Source organism: Onthophagus taurus, chromosome 11 (genome assembly GCF_036711975.1).
Source record: "Onthophagus taurus isolate NC chromosome 11, IU_Otau_3.0, whole genome shotgun sequence".
Classification (NCBI taxonomy): Eukaryota; Metazoa; Arthropoda; class Insecta; order Coleoptera; family Scarabaeidae; genus Onthophagus; species Onthophagus taurus.
The window spans coordinates 25,390,471-25,408,641 of NC_091976.1; the positions used below are offsets into that span (position 1 = coordinate 25,390,471).

The 18,171-nt window shown below is 31.4% G+C and overlaps 1 protein-coding gene across 3 annotated transcripts in view; it reads right to left on the bottom strand.

Annotated features, from left to right (window-relative positions):
* The window catches only part of LOC111413293 (Transient receptor potential cation channel gamma), a 116,362-nt gene that overhangs the window by 54,414 nt on the left and 43,777 nt on the right, over nt 1-18,171 (bottom strand). For all 3 annotated transcript variants that reach the window (XM_071200616.1, XM_071200615.1, XM_071200614.1), the window contains 3 exons: nt 14,173-14,333; nt 7,281-7,411; nt 464-701 (listed from right to left, as the gene is read on the bottom strand). In XM_071200616.1, coding sequence (XP_071056717.1) covers nt 464-701; nt 7,281-7,411; nt 14,173-14,241 — 438 coding nt within the window. In that variant the 5' untranslated portion in view covers nt 14,242-14,333. The remainder of the gene's footprint in view (nt 1-463; nt 702-7,280; nt 7,412-14,172; nt 14,334-18,171) is intronic.

Below are 18,171 nucleotides of genomic sequence, written 5' to 3' on the forward strand. Positions count from 1 at the left end.
CTGTGTAATAATCAGCAAGAAAGGTAACTCTCCTACCTTTAAAACTATGCGTGATATTCGTTGTATCTTGGGTATGGCTTCTTGGTATAGGAAACTTATTCCTAAATTTGCCTTGATAATCTTATAGAAGTCCTCTAAATTTTTCTTAAATTAATAAAGTCCTTAAATTCTACAAATATAACCGATGCAATGTAATGGAGATCTGCAACACTCATTATATCCTAACGATTGATTTACAAACTTTATATCAATTTTATTTCTAAATCCTGATTAATAATAAATCAAACCAATCCTTAAACACAGGGAGAAAATTTATTTCGTTAAACCTTTAATCTTTTAATCTCAGCTGTTTGTTTCGATTTATTTCAATTTTGATTTATTTCGCATGAATAAACAAATTTTTTTAAACTAGTAAAATTATATTATGTTACAACAAACAATTTTAAATTTATATTTTACTTACATGAGGTTCACCTGGTTTATGTATCGTTTCTTCGTGATCAAGTAAAACCTCAACGGCTTCCACAAATTCTTCCGATATCGCATGAAGTAGGGCATCCTTAGTTTCAACTTTGTGCTCGATGAGAAGTTCAACCATCTCGAGGTTCTCGTTGTCTATGGCCATTAGCAGAGCGCTCCTGCCGAGCGGATCAACGCAATTGATGTTTATGTACCCTGTTTCCTCCGCCCTTTGCAGCATTCTGAAACGCAAGGAAAATACGAAATGCGATTCAAACTGAATCGGAATCAAACTGAAATGTCTTTTTTGGGGAACACAATTTATCGACGACGGTTGGTGTAAACTAACGATAAAATTTCGAGGAAGTGTGAGTAAGCTTTTAAAACAATTCATCAGGGTAAAATAATAAACCAAAATGCATTTTAAATAAGTGAAATGAGTAAAATAAGAGATGTTTTGATAAAATAGTGCCATATGTTGAAGTGATAATAATATTAAAAATATAATGTATTAGTAAATTGGTGATTAATTTATGGGTTAGATTATATTTATTTATAATTTATGATCGGTTGCACAAAAACAAATAACTCACTTTTGGTGATACAAAAATTTCCTAAAATTTAATTCTTTTTGTATTAATGAAAGCGAATATTTCTCACTCGCAGATTTTGTTGTAACTGAGTAACTTTAAAATCGACCCGAATCTAAATGAAATTTTTAAAAAAAAAATTGTACGTGCTATTTTATTAAAATAAAGGGAAATGAAATGAAATATATTTCTTTGTATAATGATCAAAGTGTGATTATTAATGTTGAGTAATAAGTTGAGAAGTGAGAATAGATAGTTTGTAAACTATTTGAAACAGTTGGTATTTAGCTCTTTGGGGTTTATTTCTCCAAGCTGTTATAATTGCTCAATAACTTAACGAGCTTTGTGGAGTTTCCAAGTTTCGAAGTAGTTCAATCCGCAAGTTATATCACTTAAATGTTATTATTTATTGGTGATATAATCAATAATTAGATTAAATAAAACGTTAATATGCACTCTGTTAATTAATTATCGCACCTGATGTCATCTTTGTAAGTATGCAACCAATGTCACAGTATTGATATTGCAATACGCGATTTGCGATAATTAATTAACACACTGTATATATTTTTATTTTTTTAAGTTCAATATTTGATTACTCTTTAAGAATACAAACTAATAAGGTTTTTTAGCTTGTTGGCTTTTTCCTCGAAGCCATATCCACTCAGTGTTTACTTTTAATAGTGGTAAAAGCTCGCGGCAAAGCTATGTTTTCCCAGTTGGTTCGGGTTGGTTCATCTGTGTCCCTAGACGCCTTCGGTCACGCTGTCGTTTTCTAAAACCGTTATTTTCTTCTCTCCACCGTCGTTCGTTCTCAACATAAATACCACCGGATATTGTTCGTACGAGCCCGTTCAGTTTCAGAGGTGATTTTCGCTGGCCATAATTCAATAATGTGCTCATTTTCTCTTTTTTATTTTCCCCTTTTATTATTATTTTTGTTTCGTTTTACAACTTTTGGCAATTCCCCCCAAAGAGGTGCTTATAAATTGAACGTCGTTTATTATTAGTTACAAAATTGTTTAAATTACCCGTGCGACGATAGCAACAAACTTTTACCCGTAATTTCCTATTTACTTTCTTAGCTGATATCTTCCTTATAATTAGGGATAGCGAAAAACTAAATGCACCACTTGAAAGCTTGAATCTTTCTCTATCTAAAACCGGGTTTTCGTCTGCCGATAAGTTATAGATATTAAGATCAATAAAAAATGAAGAACACCGCGCTGTACTTAAAATAGCTCAAAATTACCAAACTTCAAGGCCTTGTGCAATTGTTACGAAACCGAATTTTAAAAAACTGTTATCACAGTCACAAAGGGCGCTCCTTCAGCTATCTTAATCCGGGTTTTCGTCGGTCAATATCTATCGGCGTCATGCTTAAATCACCCTTAATGTCCATCCCTACACGCAGAAACGCTTAAGTACTCTTCCTCTAAACAACTTTCTTATATGAGCAGGAGGAAACTCTAGAACCATATCTATCTTATGGGAAATTTCCTGCTCTTTCTAGTGATGTATAACACACGGCGATCACGCGCTTGCACACGTACATTTTTTTCCAAAAACTGCTAAACTCACACGTTTTAGCCATTCTTAAACCCTGTTCGGGTCGATAACTTTCTTATATGAGCAGGAGAAAACTCTAGAACCATATCTATCTTATCGAAAATTTCCTGCTCTTTCTAGTGGTGTATAACACGCGACGATCGCGCGCTTTCACAAACACGTTTTGTGCCAAAAACTACTAACGTTGTGGATTTTTCTGTTTCTAGTTAAATCCCATTTGTGACAAAGTCTGTCACGACGACCTGAGTGAAAATCATTATAAACGATTTATGGAAAAATCCCTGAAATCGGTCTAAAGATTTAACTTTTGTGCAATTTTTTGGTATAGATTTCAAAATTGTTCCCTCATTTTTAACCCTTTAACGGTTAGCGGCTTTTATAGAGACCACTTGTCAATAAGGTCAAATAGTTGCATTACCATAACTAAAGAAGATTTTTTTCTGAATCTATACTCTGTTTTTAAACCAGGAGGAGTAAACGCGAAAGTCAGATTTACACTAGGAAAAATCACCAGAAAATATCACTAGATATTTTGGCGGTAAATTTAAATTAATAATTATTATTATTTATTTATTTACTTATTATTGTATTCATTTTCGTTTGTTATCGTCAACACTAACCGTCATTACTAATTGCCAAAGAATACTTCATGGTATAATTCATGTTTGTAAACAAAACTAACCTTACCTCACATTCCTTCACGCTATAATTGACATTACAAAAGAAAACTTCACGCTATAATTGCCATTACCAATTGCCAAAGAAAACTTCATGGTATAATTAATGTTTGTAAACAAAACTAACCTTACCTCACATTCCTTCATGCTATAATTGACATTACAAAAGAAAACTTCACGCTATAATTGCCATTACCAATTGCCAAAGAAAACTTCATGGTATAATTAATGTTTGTAAACAAAACTAACCTTACCTCACATTCCTTCACGCTATAATTGACATTACAAAAGAAAACTTCACGCTATAATTGCCATTACTAATTGCCAAAGAAAACTTCATGGTATAATTAATGTTTGTAAACAAAACTAACCTTACCTAACATTCCTTCACGCTATAATTGACATTACAAAAGAAAACTTCACGCTATAATTGCCATTACTAATTTCCAAAGAAAACTTCATGGTATAATTAATGTTTGTAAACAAAACTAACCTTACCTCACATTCCTTCACGCTATAATTGACATTACAAAAGAAAACTTCACGCTATAATTGCCATTACCAATTGCCAAAGAAAACTTCATGGTATAATTAATGTTTGTAAACAAAACTAACCTTAGCTCACATTCCTTCACGCTATAATTGACATTACAAAAGAAAACTTCACGCTATAATTGCCATTACTAATTGCCAAAGAATACTTCATGGTATAATTAATGTTTGTAAACAAAACTAACCTTACCTAACATTCAGCGTCTGAAGACACAGGGATAACAGGGAAGACGCTGAATAACAATTAAAACTAGAACTAACACTTGCACTAGAACTATACTCTGTTTTTAAACCAGGAGGAGTAAACGCGAAAGTCAGATTTACACTGGAAAAAATCACCAGAAAATATCACTAGATATTTTGGCGGTAAATTTAAATTAATAATTATTATTTATTTATTTACTTATTATTGTATTTATTTTCGTTTGTTATCGTCAACACTATACATACAAATTAACATTGAAGTTATGAGTGTATTTATTTCAAAATATAATAAAAAAAGGGTTTAAAAACACAAAATATACAATAATGACACGAAACTGTCGAATTATCAATTACCTAACCTTCAAATTCAAAATCAAAATTCAAAATTGCCTGTGTGTGAACCTTCCTCGCATTCAACCAATCATGTGCAAGGCAATCTGGTGACAAATTTAAAATACTCCTCCTGGTTTAAAAACAGAGTATAGTACATTCAATATTAATATTGGTTACATAAGAAAATTTTCGAGAAAAATTAGTTTAAACTTTAATTATTTCAAATTTATATAAATGATAAATATAGCAGTAGCCATGGGTAACTATGGTAACCAATAATTTTTAACAATTCCCTGTTTGTCAAAAACTGATTTAGTAGCTTCTTGAGGTGTGGTGGCGCGCCATCTTGTTGGAATAACTGCTGTTGGAATTGAGTTGTGTCAACATTATCGGGATGGAAGGAATGACATCGCTTTGAAAAAATTTAAACATCTCTTTCCACTTAAGATATCCTCAAATCTTTTGCGGATATTGGGTGTGCGACTTTCTTGGCTAATTTGGATTTTGGGTAGCACAATACCGACAACTTTGTCTATTTACTTGTCCACTCAATGTAAATGTCCCTTCGTCGAAAAAATTATGTTTTTGACATCGTTGCAAAATTGTTATTCAAAAACTACGATTCATTGCTCGTGAATCAGGTTTACTTTATGGGAATGATATTTTGCAGGTTTTAAAATTTTATGAACCGTTGATTTACTAATGTCCAAATTAGACCCAATACTCTTTACAGTACCATGAGGGTTTTCTTGCCCAGCTAAAACCACGTTTTATTGAACTTCCCTTACAACATTTAGTAAGCCAGACTTCGAGAAATGCTTCGAGAGATGGTTATGCTGTTTAAATTTAGTCACAGCTAGGCTCACCATATTTTAGCTAATGAGATGGCGATCAGGATATATTGTATTAAAGAGGTCAACTACTTACTAAATCAGTTTTCGACACTTAGAAAATTGTTTAAAATAATTGGTTACCATAGTTACTCATGGCTATTGCTATTTTCATCGTGTCAACAAATCTGAAATAGTTAAACTTTAAAGTAATACTTTACTAGATTCAGAAACAAATGTTCTTTCATATTCCGCAATAAAAATGGGGGATTGCCATTTGAAAAAAATACCGATGACGTCATAACTCCCTTAAAAATGGCGAAAGAAATTTAAAATCTACACCAAACAATTGCAAAAAATTTAAATCTTTAGACCCGATTCAGGGATTTTTCCATTTTCCCAAACAATTCCCTGAGTGTCAAAAACTGATTTAGTAGCTTCTTGAGGTGTGGTGGCGCGCCATCTTGTTGGAATAACTGCCGTTGGAATTGAGTTGGGTCAAAATTAGCGGGATGGATCAAAAATTTAAACATGTCTTTCCAGTTAAGGTTTCCTCATATCTTTTGCAGATATTGAGTGTGCGCATTTTAATGTCTACAGTAAAGTAACTAAATTTAAAGTCTACTAGCATGTTTACTAGTAACTCTACTAGTATGGGATGTAATCACAAAGTCTCCTGATTTTTCAGCATATAATACGGTGGTGAGGGAAAAAAGTAGAGTTGCCATTTAAAAAAATAAACTTTTTGAGATACGGAAATTTGACGCACATTTCTGACCATCCCGTATAACTTTAATTAATAATTGTTGAATTAAAGTATATAATTGTTATTAAAAGACACCATTAGAAAGAGCAGAAAATTTTCAATAAGATAAATATGGTTCTAGAGTTTTTTCCTGCTCATATAAGAAAGTTATCGACCCGAACAAGGTTTAAGAATGGCTAAAACGTGTGAATTTAGCAGTTTTTAGCAAAAAATGTACGTGTGCAAACGTGTGATAGCCGCGTGTTATACACCACTAGAAAGAGCAGAAAATTTTCAATAAGATAGATATGTTTCTATAGTTTTCTCCCTATCAAATAAGAAGGTTGTTTAGAGGAAGAGTATTTAAGCATTTCTGCGTGTAGGGATGGACATTAAGGGTGATTTAAGCATGACGCCGATAGATATTGACCGACGAAAACCCGGATTGAGATAGCTGAAGGAGCGCCCTTTCTGACTGCGATAACAGTTTTTTAAAATTCGGTTTCGTAACAATTGCACAAGGCCTTGAGGATTGATAATTTTGAGCTATTTTAAGTACAGCGCGGTGTTCTTCATTTTTTATTGATCTTAATATCAAGCAGACGAAAACCCGGTTTTAGATAGAGAAAGATTCAAGCTTTCAAGTGGTGCATTTAGTTTTTCGCTATCCCTAATTATAAGGAAGATATCAGCTAAGAAAGTAAATATTTTTTTCTGGAACCATTACAGTAGATTAAATCAGACTGTTTGAATATTATTTGACGTTTTCTGTGCATTTTTGTAAAGATGGAAATAAAGCTTATTATTATTATTATTATTATTATAGGAAATTACGGGTAAAAGTTTGTTGCTGGGAGGTTTGTTGCTATTGTCGCACGAGTGTTTAAATTAAAGAACTTTCCGCCGAAATTTAGTTTGATATAAGCGACTTTGAGGCCTCTCCGAAAACTGAAATCCAGTTTAACAGTAATGGGTTAGTGCTCTCCTGGAGTGCCCCCAAAATTCCTTTAAATAAAACAGATTCCGCTACGACGGTGACTTTAAATAAATTACTCTGCAGCGAAGAGGTCTCTCTGCAGAGGGAGTAATTAAGTTTCGAAAATCTTCGTGAATGTTTCAACTCGGTAATGAGACGACTCGTTTCAATTCTTTCAAATTTTCAATGAAACATTTTTTTTACAAAATATGTAGTGTGGAATAAAATCGTTCAACTAAAAATAATTTAAATATGCGGAAATGACCCGGGAAAATGACTCTTTTATCTCTCACATGATAAAATTGGCAATTTTACATTTTAAATTGTTAAATTGTTGATTTTTACCGTCGAGTTGAAGCGACATCTCCACGTTCTACAGCAAGAAGAAACTTTTTCTCATCCAAAGAGAGCTGAGCAATCTCCTGGTGTGGTCTGATGACGTTTTCCTCCTCCATCATCCCATGGATGCTGTGCCTCTGAAACGAAAAACCAAAGTAAGAAAATAGAGGTGGAAACCGATGGCTCGAGGGTAAAAAAAAAGTAAATTAAGGGCTTGACGTGGCGGAGGTCATGGAAAAAGGAGTCCTTATCCTGCCTTGCAGCGACGTTGATTTATTGGAAGCTTAAAGGTTGGCAAAGGGTTAACTTATTAATCTTAGTATTGGTTAAACTAAAAAAAAATTTGTACAACTTTAAAGTAAAAACTTGATTTATGAAAACAGTGAATCAATAATTTTCATAAAAGTTACATCAACACTAAGTGATTGCAATAACATGAATATTATCTTAAAATTTACCGTTGAAATCAAAATACATAAGAAACCGAATATCGATAAAATTGCCGACTACGAAACCACACGTTTGTTTTCATTCAAAATGTTATTTCCAATTTCTTGGAATTCGGGGCTGTTCATCTTACGAATAAAGTGGATAGAGCAGACTTTCAGTATCCCACTGCAATATTTATTTAAGAACACTGTATTCCTCGAGGAAAATATTTCACTGTAGAAACTTCCTTATTTGCCGCAGATGCAAGATTTTACTTTAAAAATAAGATTTTTAAAAAAATATTTTATTTATAGAAAAATATCGATTGCAAGTTATCGTTTCGAAGAATAATAACTTGAACGTTATTACAGGAAAACACAGTTGACAACAGAGTTGTTTCTGCCAAACACGTGGGAAAAGGGTATAAATACTATTCGAAGGGTTTCTCACTCAAGGTATGTTCGCATTATCAAGATTGAGTGCAAACAATCGTAGAGAACCTCCTTCACTTCCTACTTATTCGACAGGAAATCTATACGAAACCGGCAACTATGACAGGTGAACCAGTTCTATTTCGAAACAATATGTCTTTTCGTACTGGTGCAAAAATGATACCTGAGTGTTTCATCCACTTCTTTTATAAAATATACAAACTGAGAGTAGGTCTTCGAGGCGGGCTAGAAACGAGGTTGCAAACAATTTATGTAAATTGATACCTGTCCGTGGTGAAGGACTTGGAAAACATAAATGGGAACAAATGTTTACCAGGAAATTTACATTTTGTTGAAGAGAGGTTAATGAAAATGTAAATATGAATAAAAAGTATCTTGTTTTTAAATCTTAATTTTTATATTTCGTAATTCTACTCCTAAATAAAACATATTCATAAGAATCTATCAATCAATTATTATTTATGCCATTGTTTACACCTTTAAGGAAAGATTCGGGTCTTTAAAGCCTAATGATTCATCTGGTTTGGTCTTAACTGATTATAATGTTCCGTTTTTTGCTCTTGATCTCTGATGTGTAAGGCATTAACATAAACAAGTTTATTTCTTTTGATTTCGCGAATTATCAAATTTGCCACACATCGAAGAACAATTTCAGTTCTATTAATGATGCCTTGATATCTTTCTTCACTTTTACACAGATCAAGTTATCAATACTATTTACTGATTCATCACAAAATAAAGTATCCAAACGCCTGTTGCCTTATTCCTGACAGCAAGTTGCAAGCTGAACTGACCCAACGTCAAGTGAATCAGAAGATGCTAAACATGCAGAAGAGTACTCCCTCAATCTGCTAACACTTCGCCTCAGATGAATCAAAAGGAACTAGACGATTTGATTCGAGATCTAAAACTTTCGAAAGTGTAAGCTAAACTAATGGGGTTAAGACTGCAAAAATTGAACGATCTAGCTCCAGGTACAAAAATTTCTTGTTTTAGATCAAGAGGTACTTCCTTCGCTCAATATTTTGACCATTCACAGGAATTAGTATCTCTTTTAGGTGTTGGACAATACAGATAATAACCAATTTCAAAACCAAGATGACTTTTTTCATTGAATATAACCTTATTTATATCAGGTTTGTGATTAACAACTTCATTGTAACAATCCCAACATGATATATAAAATCTCTTGTTGCAGTTTCAGTTTAATTAAAGTATCCTCTTTTTAATGCAACAAGCCGATTTGAAAAATCACTTTTAGTTCTTGAGATAAAAATTTTTTAAATGATCGAGAATTTTTTTGAATTTTGCAATTTTCACCGATTAAATTTTAAAAATTCGTATAAAATCCAGTTCTTGGAATATGAGTATGAAAATTTCCCAAAGTGTTAATAAAAGTGTCCTCTTTCCAATGAACCAACCCGTTTTGAAAAATAACTTTTAGTTTTTGAGAAAACAATATTTGAAGTTTTGATAAAATTTTCGATGTTGCAATTTTCATCGATAACTTTCAAAATTCGTTGTAAAATTCATTTCTTGAAGGATCTTTGTTGAAATATCACCAATTATTAATTAAAGTATCCTCTTTTTAATGCAACAAGCTGTTTTGAAAAATCGCTTTTAGTTTTTGAGAAACAAATTTTTTAAACGATTGACAATTTTTTTGAATTTTGCAATTTTCGCCGATTAAGTTTTAAAAATTCGTATAAAATCCAGTTGTTAGAATATGAGTATGAAAATTTCCCAAAATGTTAATAAAAGTGTCCTCTTTCCAATGAACCAACCCGTTTTGAAAAATAACTTTTAGTTTTTGAGAAAGCAATATTTGAAGTTTTGATAAAATTTTCGATGTTGCAATTTTCATCGATAACTTTCAAAATTCGTTATGAAATTCATTTATTGAAGGATGCTTGTGGAAATATCACCAATTGTTAGTAAAAGTATCCTCTTTTTAATGCAACAATCCGTTTTGAAAAATCACTTTAAGTTCTTGAGAAATAAATTTTTGAAATGATCGACAATTTTTTCGAATTTTGCAATTTTCGCCGATTAAGTTTTAAAAATTCGTATAAAATCCATTTCTTGAAGGATCTTTGTGGAAATATCACCAATTATTAATTAAAGTATCCTCTTTTTAATGCAACAAGCTGTTTTGAAAAATCGCTTTTAGTTTTTGAGAATTAAATTTTTGACATAATCGAAAATTTTTTCGAATTTTGCAATTTCCGCCGATTAAGTTTTAAAAATTCGTATAAAATCCATTTCTTGGAATATGAGTATGAAAATTTCCCAAAGTGTTAACAAAAGTGTCCTCTTTCCAATGAACCAACCCGTTTTGAAAAATAACTTTTAGTTTTTGAGAAAACAATATTTGAAGTTTTGATAAAATTTTCGATGTTGCAATTTTCATCGATAACATTTAAAATTCGTTATAAAATTCATTTCTTGAAGGATCTTTGTGGAAATATCACCAATTATTAATTAAAGTATCCTCTTTTTAATGCAATAAGCTGTTTTGAAAAATCGCTTTCAGTTCTTGAGAAATAAATTTTTGAAATAATCGTCAATTTTTTCGAATTTTGCAATTTCCGCCGATTAAGTTTTAAAAATTCGTATAAAACCCATTTCTTGGAATATGACTATGAAAATTTCCCAAAATGTTAACAAAAGTGTCCTCTTTCCAATGAACCAACCCGTTTTGAAAAATAACTTTTAGTTTTTGAGAAAACAATATTTGAAGTTTTGATAAAATTTTCGATGTTGCAATTTTCATCGATAACTTTCTAAATTCGTTATAAAATTCATTTCTTCAAGGATGTTTGTGGAAATATCACCAATTATTAATTAAAGTATCCTCTTTTTAATGCAACAAGCTGTTTTGAAAAATCGCTTTTAGTTTTTGAGAAATAAATTTTTGAAATAATCGACAATTTTTTCAAATTTTGCAATTTTCGCCGATTAAGTTTTAAAAATTCGTATAAAATCCAGTTGTTAGAATATGAGTATGAAAATTTCCCAAAATGTTAATAAAAGTGTCCTCTTTCCAATGAACCAATCCGTTTTGAAAAATAACTTTTAGTTTTTGAGAAAGCAATATTTGAAGTTTTGATAAAATTTTCGATGTTGCAATTTTCATCGATAACTTTCAAAATTCGTTATAAAATTAATTTCTTGAAGGATCCTTGTGGAAATATAACCAATTATTAATTAAAGTATCCTCTTTTTAATGCAACAAGCTGTTTTGAAAATCGCTGTTAGTTTTTGAGAAATAAATTTTTTAAATGATTGAAAATTTTTTCGAATTTTGCAATTTCCACCGATTAAGTTTTAAAAATTCGTATAAAATCCATTTCTTGGAATATGAGTATGAAAATTTCCCAAAGTATTAATAAAAGTGTCCTCTTTCCAATGAGCCAACCCGTTTTAAAAAATAACTTTTAGTTTTTGAGAAAACAATATTTGAAGTTTTGATCAAATTTTCGATGTTGCAATTTTCATCGATAACTTTCAAAATTCGTTATAAAATTAATTTCTTGAAGGATTCTTGTGAAAATATCACCAATTATTAATTAAAGTATCCTCTTTTTAATGCAATAAGCCGTTTTGAAAAATCACCTTTAGTTCTTGAGAAATAAATTTTTGAAATAATCGACAATTTTTTCAAATTTTGCAATTTTCGCCGATTAAGTTTTAAAAATTCGTATAAAATCCAGTTCTTGGAATATGAGTATGAAAATTTCCCAAAGTGTTAACAAAAGTGTCCTCTTTCCAATGAACCAACCCGTTTTGAAAAATAACTTTTAGTTTTTGAGAAAACAATATTTGAAGTTTTGATAAAATTTTCGATGTTGCAATTTTCATCGATAACTTTCAAAATTCGTTATAAAATTCATTTCTTGAAGGATCCTTGTGGAAATATCGTCAATTATTAATTAAAGTATCCTCTTTTTAATGCAACAAGCTGTTTTGAAAAATCGCTTTTAGTTTTTGAGAAATAAATTTTTTTAATGATCGACAATTTTTTCGCATTTTGCAATTTTCGCCGATTAACTTTTAAAAATTCGTATAAAATCCAGTTCTTGGAATATGAGTATGAAAATTTCCCAAAGTGTTAATAAAAGTGTCCTCTTTGCAATGAACCAACCCGTTTTGAAAAATAACTTTTAGTTTTTGAGAAAACAATATTTGAAATTTTTAGATAAAATTTTCGATGTTGCAATTTTCATCGATAATTTTCAAAATTCGCTATAAAATTCATTTCTTGAAGACTCCTTGTGGAAATATCACCAATTATTAATTAAAGTATCCTCTTTTTAGAGTTGCTTCATGAGTTAAATCAGCATCAAAAAAGTTCAATTTGTAGCTTGGATCCAAATAAGTTGACATATCTTATCAGCTTTCTTATTAATTTCATTTTTATTCAAATATCGCAATAATGTGGCAATGTAGGGTATCAATTCAGAAATGCACCCGCAGTTATAACCATAATGGCCGTATAACCGGATATCCGGCTTTTCCTCCTATGTATTTAGGAAATGTGATGTGTTAAACAAAAACTGATTTTTCCAGTGAACTCAGCATCCCAAAATTAATGAAATCCACCCATTTACAAAGCAGATGCAGAATAAAAGTATAAATTTGTTGAGAAGTGTTATTAACAATATTAATTTAAGAGTTAATATGAAAGTTTCTGAAAACGTGAGTAGATAAAAGTTAACGATTAAAAAAACATTTTCGAAAACAATCCAAGTAATGTGCAATTTTATACGATAAGGGTTTTCGCAATTAGGAACAACGTGGCCCTGAAGACAGGAAATACGTACTCGAACTCTCTTCCAATTTCAACACCAAAATAGGTTCTGACTTCGAGTGGTACAAACGGGAGAAGGTTCATTTACTCGAGAACTCCGCAATGTGACCCTTAGGTATAACGGAAGTTACATATACTCACCATTCAACGAGGACCCACGTCGTCGATGACAAGCACTCCCGCGACACTCCATAGACACATACAGAAACTAAGTTCTTTTCAGGTGTGAGAAAAGTTTCGGGTTTGATAGAGATAAGAGCGAAACTGTGTCGTCTTTAAGTTGATGTATTTTAACTGGGCAAACGAAACTCGATCGAGTAAGTGCTCACATCCTAAAGGGAGTATGGTGATTACGTAAAGTTTTCGTCAGGCGAGCACGAAAGCTCAATCTATTATACTCTATATTTATTAAGAATTTTATGGATAAAAAGAGGCAGATTATTTATGAAAGGATTTTTTAGCAAGCTGTCATCTGCAACTGCGGCGTCGCGTCGATGGTTGAAGATTGATCACACCCTTGAGAGAAAACGAAGCGAGATATGAAACCCTTTTTTGATAATCTTTCATAATGGAAATTATCGAGATACCACATTTAATTTTGATATAAATAACAAATCTTAAGATATAAAAAAAGCTTAAAAGCAATAAGTATTTAAATTTTTTTCAACTCCCATGATGATATTTTTATGACACTGCTTTATTCGATTAAATTTTTTATGGACTACTCCCAAGAGAAAAATTTTATACTCCTTTTCCATTACAATAACAAAATAATCATAAAAACAACTTTTTAATTTTATTCAATAAATTATTTCCAAAATTTGTTAACCAAAGTTTAGTTTACGAACATCCCACGTTCAAATGAAGGTTTTCGGAAGATATTTGTCCCTCGAATTAACATTCAAACCAGTGCTTCCAGTACGTGACGAAGATAGACGCAGGAATATTACAAATGAGCGAGGCAATGATTAGATTCGCCGAACCGAATGGAAACCTAGAACCTGGATGAAAGGTTAGAAACGAAGGAATGCCAAAATTCCAATAAATCTCATTTTTTATAAGAGACCAATAACTTTTTTATCTTACAATAAAAACGTATCTTAATTCTCTTAAAAGCTCGTAATCCGATACCTTAACGCGCATTAAAAAAAAGCAACCACACCTACCATTAAGTAGATCGATCGATTACGAATAAAAAAGACTTTACCTTTACTTTCTTGTCTACGCATGGCTTTTCCGGTACGCTAAGAGCCAGCATTAGATCCGGTTTTGGCATGTCGATGTAAGTATCGTTTCCGGTTAAACTAACTCTTGGAACTGCGTTTACTTTTTGCGACGTCGTCTCTTCCTCATCTTCTGCTGTACTTTCTGAAAGAATAAAAAAAAGTTTAATTTAAATAATGGGGTTAATACGGACAGTGTCAGGGTTTGAGGTCACAAGTTCCGGGATGGTTTAAATCAAGAACATCCGTTATGTAAATGTAGATGTCCCAACACTTTCCGGTTATGTACAAGTTATTATTAAAGCTTTGTTTTGTGTATATGTTAAAAGAAATTTGAATATTAAAAGTTACGAATTGAAAATGTTTGAAACCGATATTTCTAGTGAGAGAGAAGGAGTTTCGATCCAATCGGAAGATTTTAATTTATGCATTTGCCATTACGCCTTTCCAATTCGAGAACTCGAGCTTGCGATAAATAAACGGGGCCGGAGTACAATCAAACCTACTTCCGTTGTATAAACAATGTTGAACGTGGTAAAGGCGTCATACATCGTTGCTTTTCGTGGTTATTTACCGTACTTCGTTAATTGGGGTGAGTTCACTTTATCAATTCGAAATGTTGTTACCATTAAAAAATTATTAATAGATTTTGTTTTGGGTACTTTCAAGAATTAATCCTATTTAGTGACCCGGTTTTATAAGTAAACTTTGTTCATTTTGTTTTAGTTTCAATATATTTTTTTTAAACACGAAAAGACTTTGTTGCTGTAAAATGGTGGAAAACAGAGTTAAAAGGGGCAATATATCACAGCAAATTTCAGGGACTAACACGAGGATTTTTCAAGTCTGAAGTAGGAGAGCAAAAAATTTGCAAACGCAAGCGCATTACTTCGGTTTTTTACTAGTTACATTGTTATCGAGAGCGGTTACAACCCATTTACATGAAATTCTTTTCATTTTGTTGTATAAGAAATTGATCGTTTATCAAGTTTTAGGTTAAACTACTTCATTAAATTTAATTAAGTCCAAATTACAAGCATTATGTAGTTGTGTTACAATGTTAACTAGGGTATTAATTTTCCTCTAATTACAGGTGCGCCACGATTTTCATAAGAAAGGGCTATAATTCTCAATAACCGGTTGTAATTACCAAAAACAAATAGTGCGGAACGTGTTCTATAACATACAATGATAATTATCGTATAGATTTTACTAATTATACTATAAATTCACAAAATTTATCTCTTAACATTTCCAAACTCAAATAATTATTCACACGAAATGTTAAACATATTTTTCTTCCTAATTTATTGGATGATATCTACTAGTGATGGAACGGATAGTGATTTTTGCGAAAAGCCTATACTGGATATTCGACATCCCCTTCTAACTAAAAAAACTAAAGAAACAACTCTAAAAAGAGGATACTACAATTGGTGATAATAATTAATAATTGGTGATATTTCCACAAGAATCCTTCAAGAAATGAATTTTATAGCGAATTTTGAAAGTTATCGATGAAAATTGTAACATCGAAAATTTTATCAAAACTTCAAATATTGTTTTCTCAAAAATTAAAAGGTATTTTGCAAAATGGGTTGGTTTGTTGGAAAGAAGACACTTTTATTAACACTTTGGGAAATTTTCATACTCATATTCCAAGAACTGGATTTTATACGAGTTTTTAAAACTTAAACGGCGAAAATTACAAATTCGAAAAAATTGTCGATCATTTCAAAAATGTATTTCTCAAGAACTAAAAGTGATTTTTAAAAACGGCTTGTTGCACCAAAAAGAGGATACTGTAATTAATAATTGGTGATATTTCCACAAGGATCCTTCAAGAAATAAATTTTATAGCGAATTTTGAAAGTTATCGATGAAAATTGTAACATCGAAAATTTTATCAAAACTTCAAATATTGTTTTCTCAAAAACTAAAAGGTATTTAGCAAAATGGGTTGGTTTGTTGGAAAGAAGACACTTTTATTAACACTTTGGGAAATTTTCATACTCATATTCCAAGAACTGGATTTTATACGAATTTTTAAAACTTAAACGGCGAAAATTGCATAATTCATAAAAATTGTCGATCATTTCAAAAATATTTATTTCTCAAGAACTAAAAGCGATTTTTCAAAACGGCTTTTTGCATTAAAAAGAGGATACTTTAATTAATAATTGGTGATATTTCCACAGGGATCCTTCAAGAAATTAATTTTATAACGAATTCTGAAAGTTATCGATGAAAATTGCAACATCGAAAATTTTATCAAAACTTCAAATATTGTTTTCTCAAAAACTAAAAGTTAATTTTCAAAACGGGTTGGTTCATTGGAAAGAGGACACTTTTATTAACATTTTGGGAAATTTTCATACTCATATTCCAAGAACTGGATTTTATACGAATTTTTAAAACTTAATCGGCGAAAATTGCAAAATTCAAAAAAATTATCGATCATTTCAAAAATTTATATCTCAAAAACTAAAAGCGATTTTTCGAAACGGCTTGTTGCATTAAAAATTATTATTATTTGGTAACTATCCGGTATACAGCTGGATTTTAAAAAATTGCCGGAAAGTCCGGATACCGGATAGTTGCCGGATATTCGTTCCACCATTAATATCTACCAATATCACTAAAAAGATGATCTAAAACCAGTTTTGACTTGTCACATGTGTAGCTAACTAATGCTATGAAACACCCTGCACCTTGCAGGAATTCTTCAGAAGATTCCACGATGGTAGTTAGTAGATGAATGTTACTCATTAATTCTCTTCCTCGTGCATCATATATGATATCACCAACTCATGCTTTAGTCGTTTAATACATATCTGCTATATTTTTAAAAACAAGTTTTAGTAAACCAATTTCATCAGCCATTCTATGGCAGATTGTATCATATATTATATGTATAATCCCTAACATTCCTCAACACAGTTCTGGCCTCGTCCAAGATCATATCTGTTATCTATCAACATCATCTTTGATATCACTAAACATCATCCGTGATATCTCTCAACATCTTAATTGATATTCTCCAATATCCTTATTGGCATCACTATACATTGTCCCTGATATATCTCAATGTGTTTCATGACATCTCTCAATGATCTTGGTTTTGGTCTCCTTCAACACCTTCCACATCATTTAATAAAATTAGCCTTGATATCTCAAAAAATCGCCCTTAATAGTCTCCAACATTGTTCCTAGCCTTCCTCGACAAGTCTTAACATCGTCCATGACACAGTTCAAACCTCCCTCAAATTCTTTGTCATCATCTATAAATATTGTTCTTGATATCATGAAATCATTACAATATTGCTCACAATACGGCACGTCTTGAGCTTATTTGTACATCCAATCTTATCTTTTAAGTTCCAATTCAATCCAGTCAAATTTTTGCTTAGATTTTTTTGGTGGCACAAGATCTGCATCACGCCAAAAGCGTTGTCAGAACGGATGAGTTGAATGAGTCTTAGTTAAACCACATATTATGTTTTTTTCTAATCTTATTGAAAGAAAAAGTACGGTTGTTGAGTCCACCATATCACAAACTATGCTAATATACTTAAAACAAGTATACTGTTATCGTGAATATTATCCCTGATATCCTCTAACATCCTCTTTGGCATCACTATACATTGTCTCTGATATATCTCAATGTATTTTATAGCGATATGTCGAAATATCGTCCTTAATATTCTCCAACATTGTCCTTAACCTTCCTCGACAACTTTTAACATCGTCCATAACACAATTCAAGCCTCCCTCAAAATCTTTGTAATCATCCATAAACATCATTCTTGATATTATGAAATCATTATAATGTTGTTCTCAATATGGCAAGTATTGAGCTTATTTCTACATCCAATGTTATTTTTTAAATTCCAATTCAATTTTTGCATTGTTTTTTTTGATTTTGCACAAGATCTGCATCACGCCAAAAGCGTTGTCAGAACGGATGAGTTGCATGAGTTTTA